The 10,684-nt window shown below is 42.5% G+C and overlaps 1 protein-coding gene across 1 annotated transcript; it reads right to left on the reverse strand.

Annotated features, from left to right (window-relative positions):
- Positions 1–8,039: 8,039 nt before the first annotated feature.
- LOC131560285 (leucine-rich repeat-containing protein 7-like) lies at positions 8,040–8,840 on the reverse strand. The gene has a single exon (XM_058808991.1). The coding sequence runs from the start codon at positions 8,838–8,840 to the stop codon at positions 8,040–8,042; it is 801 nt and encodes a 266-aa protein (XP_058664974.1).
- Positions 8,841–10,684: the final 1,844 nt, after the last annotated feature.

The following is a 10,684-nucleotide window of genomic DNA, read 5'->3' on the forward strand; positions in this document are numbered from 1 at the left end:
CAAGAACTGCTGGAGAGGAGGGGGCTGTAAAAAAGTGAAAGGATTCAGAATTTCTCACTGAGAGGAAAAATTCACATGTTTATATGTTTTCCTTTCAAAGGCTGTGATAAGAAGTAAAAAGTCAACCCTGCTGATTCTCTTTTGCTGTGGATGCAACCACCTGGCCAGGTAAAAGCACCAAGAAGGGAAAAGCTTGTACCTTCCTTAGAATAACTAAACATGCTTGGAAGAGAAAAGTTTTCAAGATGATGTGGAATGGGTAGAGAAGAAACTTGGCCAGGAGGGAGCAGCAGCCTGGGCAGGAGGCAGAAGGTACCCAGGTAAAATTGAAGAATCATAGAATGGTTTGGGTTACTGACAAATGTTTGATAATTCTGAAATAAAGCATTGTTCTTACTTAAATCTTTTTGAGAGGGGACAGGGGAAGACTTTTAAACTGAAAAGCACATTTGATTTAGAAAATTGCAGAATACCCTATGTGGTGTTCTCTGGCCAAAAAAATCATTTTGGCTTATGCTTTTTCTACCAGTCTTAAATGCAAGACATTTCCAGTGACAATCTACCTAATTCAAATAAAGCAAATGTTATTTTTCCTGTATAATGTCAGACCATTATTATCCTTTCTCTCTGAAGGTCTGGCATGAACACAATGACATCCAGAAGAGTCTCTAAAGTGCTTTGAATATTAAAACAGGGCAAAGAACTGGGATCTCTACAGGGCATCTGCCTAATGGCTCTGCTGAATGAGGATGCAGAATCCTAATAAACACATACACGTGGAATCATATAACTTATTTTATTTAATAGTTTCATTCAGTCAGATTTTCAAAATTTTTCTAGGAAACAACCAAAAAATTCCAATGTGTCTGATTGTGCAGAATGTGGCAGAACTGTGCAGAACCAGTCAGCCTGTACAATACAAAGAACAGAACAAAAAGCTAAAGAAAAATAACATTTAAAGCGGAAAAAGATATACAGAGCATCAGTTTAGCATGGTCCAAACAAGCAATATCATCTAATAAAAAAAGAGACAACTGTGAACACAGAACTGGAAATAATAAGCAGGGTCATCAAGTCTAGTCCTTGGAAGAGCAGGCAGCTTTTTGAGAGTCATCAAAAAGGGTCTTCAGAGAAGCTCTGCCTTCTCAGTCCCATATTCCTGTCACAGTTGTGCAAACCCAGACAGCACCAAACAGAAAGGTGAATCAAGGGCATGCCCAAATGAACCTCGTAGTTGAAAAAAAAAACAAAACCAAACTGAATAAAGAATTATTTAGGTTCATTAGTGCTCTAGGAACCAATCAGTTATTCAGTCTGGGTAAGGCCTACTTTAGACCTGAAAAGGAAATTTTGCCAATAGCAAAGTGTAGACACAGAATAATGTAGACACAGAACCCTGCTGTTATCACTGAGTGAATGTTTAGAAATAGCTGAAGTGCAACAGTGTTTTATGTGTGAAAATGATGCAGGAGCAATCAGTCTGGCATATATTTAAACCATGTGAGATAATTTTTTCCCCCTTTATTCTTTCTGAACATACAGACCCAATGCAAAGGGACAGGCAGCGCTAGTGTTGAGAACAAAAAGGAATCCTCCTTTCAACTACATCAAAAGAAGATGTCTGAGCCACAGCCTTTTTACAAGTGGAAGGGTGCAGATATCATCCAGTTGACACAGCTGCCCAGGGAACACACACAGACACATGCTGTGAGCTACCGAAGATAGTTACTTCAGGATCAAAACTCTCAGTTTCCTGCTGCCTTCTGAGAAATTTCATGCTGCTCAGGCCCATTCTGAGTCTGAGAAATAGGATTAAGGACATCCATTTGAAAATAGGACGCAGGAAAAAAAGTCAAGGAGAGCTCCCAGCTAACAGGAAAAGACCAAAATGGTTTAGGGACTTTATACTTGTGTCTTTTCCCCTTCCCAGTGACTGCCTTTTCCCTGAGCCACGACCAGACTGAAGTCCTCTGCACAGCAGACAAGCAGGCAAATGGAGATTAGTGTTATCCCACGTTTCTGAGCTGCATTCCCCAAACTGCAAGAGTAGCCCTCCACTCCCACTGTGGGGCCACCCAGAGCATATCAGGACTGGCCATGACATGGAACAGACCCCACCAAATCCTCCCAGCCTGGATGTGTTTGTGCTTTACCGAGCTTTGCTGCAGTCCTGGTCCCCCACCAGCCCTGAATTTTCCCCCTGAGGTTGAAACAGCAAGCGGCTGTTGCATTAATTTCTTGTTGGGAGATAGGGATGGGAAATGATCCTCACCTGCCTTTGAGACTTGCACAGATTCTAGAACAAATGCACATTTCATAAGCCATTGGAAGATAACAAGTCACAGCTTGAAATGTGAAACAGCTGCTTCATGCAGCAGCAAGGAAAAGTAGCCCATGTGGCTTTGTCTAGAATAAATTGTGTTGAACTGATCTAATATCCACTTTTAGCAATGTAACAGGCCTTAAGAATAAAGGAGAAGGAGCTGTCACAAATCTTACCCCCTTACTAAGGTTTTCAAAAGGGCTGCATGTGGCATTCTTATAAGTGAGCCCTGGCAGCCTGGTCTGGAAGAGACTGTGATTGATTGGATGCAAAGCTGGTTTGATAACATATCAGAAAGGTTATCAATGGTGCTTTGTCAGAGTGGAAGGATGCAGAAATGGAGTTCAGCCAGGTCTCTTCTGGATACAGTCCTGGCATATGCTTTCATTAATGAATTAGATGATAGAAAAGAAAGTATGGTTATTAAATTTTCAGATGGCATAACGCTCAGAGACATCGTAAGTGCAGGAGGACAGGGTTTGAATTCAGAATGATTTGGAAGAATTTTATAACATGTCTGGGGTGGGAAAGGGGAAACTGAAGTTCAGCAGGGACAAGTGCAAGGCCACAGACTTCAGCTTACACTATACACAAATACCAAAATTTGCCAATAGCAGCTCTGTAGCAAAGTGTGGAATTGCAGAAGATGACAAGGTGAATTCCTTGTTAAAAAATAAAAAGAAGAAGAAACAGCCACCACGCAGGAGTGAACAAACAGGGTTATAACATTAAAGATGTGCAACAGTCCTTTTGTCACTAGAAAGACTTCAGATACCATGTCATTTTCTGTTTTGAATGTGTCAGCTCAATAAAAAGGTGTGTAGCAACAGTCCAGAGGAGAACTACCTGAGATGTAAAGAAACATGGTCAGAGTAGAAAGACTTGCAGGCTCTGTGTTTATTTAACTTTAGTAAGTCTTACAAGAAGCTCTTTAACAAGCTTCATGTATTTAAAGGGCTTATTGCAAACAAAAGTACAATAATCTGTTTTCTAAGTCTCCAGGGAATATGAAACAAAACAAACAAAAAGCAGCTTTCTTTATATTAGAAGTTTTAGTTTGAATTTTTTAACAGTTAGACTTACAAAGCACTTGGAAGATTTCTTCTTAGACACAGTTTTGTGCTGATGGCCTGAGCTCAGCTGGATCAATACCTTTGATGCAGGAGTCAGTGCATCCTGCTGAAAGCAAATCCTCATAAATTTCACGCACCAAAGGATGGAAGCGGGATCTCATTGGGAATCTCAGCAACAGTGAACTCCAGACTGGCTGTGTCTCAAGTCTGGCAATACCCACTGAGTTTCAGTACAAAATCTCAGTGTGGGTTACTCCATCTGGGCTTTGCTTGTGGCATCAGTCTCTCCCCCTCTTGCTGCCTGAACTGTTCAAAGAAAGTTGTTTGCATGGAAGTGAGAATGGCAACACATTTTATAATTTCCAGAGGGTGGCAGAAAAATAAAAAGCTTATTGATGAATGCTGAGATCTTTATTAAATATAAGAAATTAATGGCTTGGATATCACATTTATTTAAACACCATTGTCTCTTGGTTTGTGGGCAGAACACTCTGGGGAGTCAAAACCCACTCATTGTACAGCTTAGAGTGATCTTCATTAGATATGCTACTTAGGCTTTCATTGCAGTTTAATGTGCTGAAGGATATGGCACTTGTCCATGATAGATTACTTTGTTTCTCCTGTGGTACCATTGACCAGGTGTAGGGACTGAATGTGGTTCCTCTGGCAGTGAGGAATCATTTGCATTCAGTGATTTCTAAACCTGTTGATCCTCTGCATTCCTGTCAGACCTGAGCCTCTTGTACTGACTGAGATGAGGCTGCAGAGCCAGAGGAAGACAGAAGGGCAGGTGGTGTTGGTGATCTTTAAAATAACTGGAAAACTGATTGGTGTCAAATTCCACACAAGGTGAATTTAGGATCAGCCTTTCACTTGTGAGCTTGGAAATCTGCTGCTGACTCCAACAGGTATGAGGAGAACAACAACTACTTTAAAATTTTGTTTTGCAAACTCAGAGACTCCATCACTGGCCTTAAGAGCCCTGATCATGAAACTTAGGAACTTCAACTTTTCAAGTACTGCTCATAGCAATTAAAAATGAAAAAGCTGAATTTCATGTAAAGGAAAGTTGAGGGAGAAATAAGTAAATGCTGGGATCTAATATTTTAGATTTATAGTAGCCATAGATTGTAAACACATACTTGAAAGACAGAAGGAGCCTTTGTAAATTTGACTTTGCATAAAACAAGGCAAGTGTTATACAGACATCAGGTGAGTGAGATTGTGGGGTTTTCAGATTTCAGGGGATAGAGAATCTGCCATATCCTGAGGTGAACTCTCCTGCATTAAAAATATGCAGCTTATCTGTAGTCAGAACTTGTCCAGCTCGAGCCACCAGCCTGTGAAGTGTTATGTACTTGTATGTTAAATTAAAAAGCCCTCTGCCCTTATATATAATATTTCCCTGAATTTCTATTTGGAGCTATTTCCCCTCACTGCTTTTACATTTCATTACTGCTCTGCTGCAAGAGTTCCAAGTGTTCCAGTGAAAGTCTTGTGGGGTTCCAGGGGACAATGCTCTCCTAGGCCAGGCTATTTGCAATGCAATACAGGGTAAAGGGAAATGCAAGCACAACTCCCATCAACCCTGAATGACAGGTTTAACAATTCCCCCTCTTCCTCCTCCCCCTAACCCCTGAGTATGGATTGTATCCATGTCTCTTCACCAGGGGCCTATATCCTAGCAGTTTACCGTTCTCTGATATTAACACTTGAAGTTTTAATGAGCACAAGCAAAGAAGGATGCTTAGAAACAATACATAAAGTACAACAAATACAGGATAAGCAGTGTGAGATTAGATTTTAATGCCATCTTAATGACAACACCGGGATCTACTTATTGCTCTGCATAACTATTTCATTAACACAGATGCCAGAATACTGCAAAGAATATGAACTATTGGATTTTCCACTTTGGGAAGTGGGATTTTGGAAGCAATCAGGACAAACGGAAAGGAAGGGGCAACAGACAGCAAGGTGTCAGGATACATCTCAAAAACATATTCAGTCTGCTCAAGCAATTTGATGGCATGGTCAAAGTGCCCTCATTTGCATTAGTTTCACAGAATTTCTCTTGTTCCCAACAGACTAGAGAATTATAATGGCAATATTGCCACTGTTTTTTAAAGATTTTTTTTTACCTCACCTTTTAGCTCAATTCACTCCCACCTATGACAGGTGTATTATTAACAGACACAATCAGGCTTCACAAATTATGTTTGTGGGTTTTGGAGAGAGGATTAGTTAAGCAAAATGTGTGAATACTCATTGGCTAAAACCAAAAGTGAAAGCTTTGAATTGCTGTGCAGTCCCCAAGAAGCTGAAGTCAGCTTGCTTTTCAGAAATCACCAACCAAGATGCAGAAGGGAAGTAGTCAAAATTGGAAATGGAACCTCAAGCCCAAACCCTGTGCAATGTAGAAGAAAAACAGCAACATGGAATCTGAAGGGCTTGATGTGGGACATGAGAAATTTATCCCTTCAGCACCTGTGTATAATGATACTCTGGAAGGAATTTGTGTGTTAAACTCAATCCTCTAAAAAGAACACATTTACTAGAATTTAATTCTCACACATGTCCAAAACCAGGGGGATAACCTGGTCTTTACTTGGGCCCCACTGCTCATACTGCCTTTAACCTCATGTCCGGAACCAGGCAAGCTTTAGGAAGGCCCAATGCCTGCACATATTAAATGGGGTGACAGAAATGGGGAAATAGCAGAAATAGTGAGGAAATAAGAACAGTATGAGTCTGGAGAATGCATCAATGACAGGAACAGGAGTGAGACCACAGTCATTCAGCATCCACAGTCATTCAGCATCTTCAATGTTGCCACCTTGATACAGCCTCTGCCTGAGTTGGCATCAGCTTCAGGAGCTACTTCACACACTGTCCCAAATCTGCTCTGAAAAAAACCCTGAATGACAAAAGCCTTGAAGTTCATTCTCCTGCTCTTTCATCTCCAGTTCTCCATACTGCCACAGAAAGAGGCAACTGAGCAAGGCACTGCAGTCCCTTTACTCCTTTCTTTCCCATGTCACGTCTTAGAAATAATCAGCTGCAGGAAAATTGAATGACCTGGTGTGATGTAATTGTGTGCCTGTGACTGCCATGCACTCATTTATCTGTGTGTGATAGCCCACTGATAAAATGAATATGGTTACCATGACACCAAAAAGTCACAGCTGGTTTGAAAAATTCACAGAGGTCAGGGGCAGAGCAATGTAAAAATCAGTTTGTATTAAGCATATCTGGAGTTGTGCTTCTGTCACCCAGAAAAATTTTCAGCATTGATTCAGATCTCCTTGTGCTGATCTTTGCTATAAGGGGAAGAAAATAACAGGAGACTGAACAAGAGAATTAATGGCCTGTGTATCAATCTCTCTGCCTTTCTCCCTTTTTCTCTGAATGCTGTAAGAACATGCTCAGCTCCCACCAGACCTGACTCAGCCCTTCCTTCCAGGAAAGACACAAAACTGCATCTTTCTGTGTGTTGGCCAAAGGTGACCTAGGAAACAAAGGAGACAGAGGGCAAAGAAAAGCATTTATAAGGGAATGAGAGGCTTTTGATGATAAGAAAATAATGAAACATAAATGTCAGAGGGAGTAGCCACAGAGAAAACACCCACGAAGAGCAAAGTTAAAGAGAGGTGGGAGGAAAACGTTGATGATAGGGGGAAGAGAGAGCAAAATGAAGCAGAAAGGAGTCTCAGCAAATTTCCATAATGTAACACTGATGAAGCCTTTTATGATTATGACAGGGATTTTTAGAATGTTCCCTTGCAGGAAGTTTGCATACTCATTCTTTAATAGCTCTGAACACTTTCCCAGACTCAGTGAAAGTGGAAACTTTTTCTGCTAGCGCTGCCTGCTCTAAATCTGAGCTACCCCTGTGCAGCACCAAGCGGCATCTCTGAGGTCTGCTCAGGATGGGCTGGCACATCAAACCCGTGTCCATGCTGCCTCCAGATAGTGTGAGAGCCCTGCCTGTACTCTGCAGAGGCTGATGCTGCTCTTCAGGAGGAATACACTATGTCCTGCCAGAGGAATGGAGACATTGTTTGCACAATAGCTTGTGGGACATGGATACAGGTTGTGGGGTTTTTTTCCAGAGCTAGATGGAAGCCTGAGCTGGTTCAACCTGTGTGGAAAATGATGAGATTTTGTGCTACCTGAACAAAGCCAAATTCACAGGTTAGTATGACCTTAAAAGCTTCCAGAATCTCAGCTTGCACTTACTTCCAGTCCAGACTCGAGCCTCAACCCAGTGTGCAAAGAGTACAGATTATTGCTATTTACATACCACTTGTTTACCTGACTTTATCCTTTCAGACTTGCTTATTTTCTCAGACTGCATGATTGTCTGCAACATTTCTTGAGATAATCCTATGCAACTATAAATACAAAAAAAAAATTACAGTTGTCCCTGGATGAGTTTTTAAAAGGTGTATACCACTGTTCAATACTTGTTTAAGGAAAATAAAAAGACTTCCAGAGAAATCACCTCACAGCAGGGAGGAAGCTTTTGAGCTCCATAGAGTGATTTCAGCTGACCTTGCTGTCTGAAACACATTTTGCTTGTGCAGATGATTTGCACAGGATAAATCCATCACAGACACTTCAAGAGGACTGACACCAGTGGTTTAGTCTTTCCAAATCCTATGAAGTGATGAGAAATAGTCTCTGATCCCTTCAGGGCCTCTGCTGCAGACTTCAGGGGGAGGACTCTCCAGTGGATTCCCCTCAAAATTGCACGAGCAGTAGTTGTAGCCCCAGTCCAGGTTCACCAGCTCCCCAAAGGCTGCTGGAAGGGACCGTAGGTGGTTGTTTCCCAACCAAAGTGTGTGCAGATTCCTCAGAAGGCAGAAATTCTCAGGAAGGCTCTCCAGTGAGTTGAAGAGCAATAGCAACGTTTCCAGTTTCTCCAGATGCCGAATGCTGGAGGGGATGGTATCTATTTTGTTGTCACTCACATCCAGAAAGGTGAGGCTCCTCAACTGGCAGAGGGGTTCAGGCAACTCAGTGAGGCTGTTGTTGGCAAGGTGGAGGCTCTGCAACCTTTGGAGTGCCCCCATCTCTGCGGGCAGCGAGCTCAGGCTGTTGTTGCTCAGAGTGAGCCTCTCCAAGCAGCTCAAAGTGCCAATTTCAGCAGGGATTTTCTTCAAGTTGTTGGAGTCCACATAGAGGCAGGTGAGGTTCCTCAGACGGCCGATCTCCTGGGGCAGCAGCTCCATCCTGTACCTCAGGCAGCTCTCTCGTTCTGGGCTCATCTCCAGCACCTGCAGCTGCTCCAAGCCAAAGACCTGTGTGGGAACTGACAGCAGCTCCCTGCCAGAGATCTTGAGCTTCTTCTTCCCTTCATATTTTGGATCATGCTCTGTGAGGTACCTCCAGAGTGGGTCAGGACGTGGACAGGCACATCTGGGAAAGGTGACTGCATCCATATCCCACCAGAACAGTGGCTGGTTGGACAGAGACTGTCAGTCACAAATACTTGCATGCTCCACAGGCAACCTCTGATGTTTTTGATGGATCAAGGTTTTCTGTCAGCTTTGTGCTCTGCTGGGCAGGTTACCAACACACAGAGTGTTTGAGTTGCTCAGATACATCCCACTGAGTAAACATTTGGTATTCTCACATGATCAGGTGTTTTCCCTCCTGCTCTGAAGAGCATACAAACCCAGCTCCTAGGCTGTGATGTGGCCTCTCACAGCTGCAACCAGTGAGCAGTGGTCAGACAGGGAAAACTACCTGTGCTTTTCAGCAGGTGTGTTCAAATCTCTGCTTGTGTGTAGGTCTCTCCTTCTGGAAACATCAAGGGTGCCTTTGCCTGAAGAATTCACATTGCCTGGGATTGCAATGGAAGCAGCAAGGCAGAGTAGATAAGGCACATGGTAAATGGGACAAGGAGAAGACAGAAGAATAGCTGGTGACCTGGGAACCATTAACAAATCTTGTCCTCAGGTCAGTTTGTGCCTTTAACATTCAGCAAACACAATAAAGCATCAATTTTGAAATCTGGAAGTCCTCCTCCCTCCTGCTAAGTGTGTAAACCCCTACACCATGGAGATACCATTTTTCTTGTGTTGCGCTTGCTCTGGCATATTTGAAAGCAAATTTTTATTCCTTGCTGTCAAAGGTTTTGTAGATGTGTAAAATGCCAGGTTTATCCCAAGCCACTCAGAACAGCATGTGATGTTGAGAGCAAGGCATTTTTCTGGAAAGAGAAAATTGTGGGTTTGAAGCCTCAGGCTGAGAAAGCCAACCTCTTTTACTTCATCCTCTAATCCTTAAGCCCTTCAGCTAAAAAACTGCTTAAGACAGCCATTTCAAATGCTTCTCAAGGAGAGAGATCTCCTTGAGATGGAGACCCACAGGCCATTAGAGGTAGAAGACAATGTGTTAGAGGTGTAGTCTAAGCAGGTCTACCAGGTCAGGTCTTGTGAAGGTCAGGTCTTGCACATCAGCTTTGCTTTCCCAGTTCTGATCATCTCAGGCCAGGATGTTCCTGAATTTGCTGGAACCTTTGTTCCAGCACCAGGGGAGTACGTTGCTGCACAGGTGAGTGGTAGTAGCTGTCTATTCAGACAATGCTGGCAAGAGGACTTGGGGATTCTTGTTCAGCTCTCTCTCCTACTTTCTAGATTCTAATGCTTTTTAATTGGTTTTCACCCTGAAGTACACATTTTAAGGCCTGGCATATACCAGCTATCACCCTTGACTTGGATTCAGAGTACAAATACCATAATCATTTTGAAATCAAGCCCTGGATTTCTTCCAGATAAATTTGCAGCATCTGCAAGAGAAAACAGTATCACTTTGTCTGTGAGGCTGCTTAGCCATTTTAGGCTCCTGGGATAGAATCACAGAATTTGGGTTAGAAGGGACTGTAGATACAATCTAGTTCCAAGCCCTTTGCCATGGGTAGGGATGCCATCCTCTAAACCAGGTTGCTCAGGTTCCCCTCCAACTGGTCTTGAAACTTTCCAGGGATGGATTTTACATGAAAAAACTTCAGCAGAACTTGAGAGAGTCTAATAATTTTTCATAAGCATGAATGGGTACAATAACTTAGAAATATCTGTGCATCAGACACAAATGCAGCAGCCAAGGAAAAGTGAGATTTTCACTTGCAGAAGGCTGTTTTCCAACAGACCTCACAAATAACTGTAAAAATAAGACTCAACTCCCATCAAAAAGGTGCTGAAGAAGTTATTGCACTGACAATAATTTCAGACTTGGGTGAAAACCATCCCCCACATTGCTAAGGGGAAAAATGTGTCTCTAA

This window comes from Ammospiza caudacuta, chromosome 1 (assembly GCF_027887145.1).
Source record: "Ammospiza caudacuta isolate bAmmCau1 chromosome 1, bAmmCau1.pri, whole genome shotgun sequence".
Classification (NCBI taxonomy): domain Eukaryota; kingdom Metazoa; phylum Chordata; class Aves; order Passeriformes; family Passerellidae; genus Ammospiza; species Ammospiza caudacuta.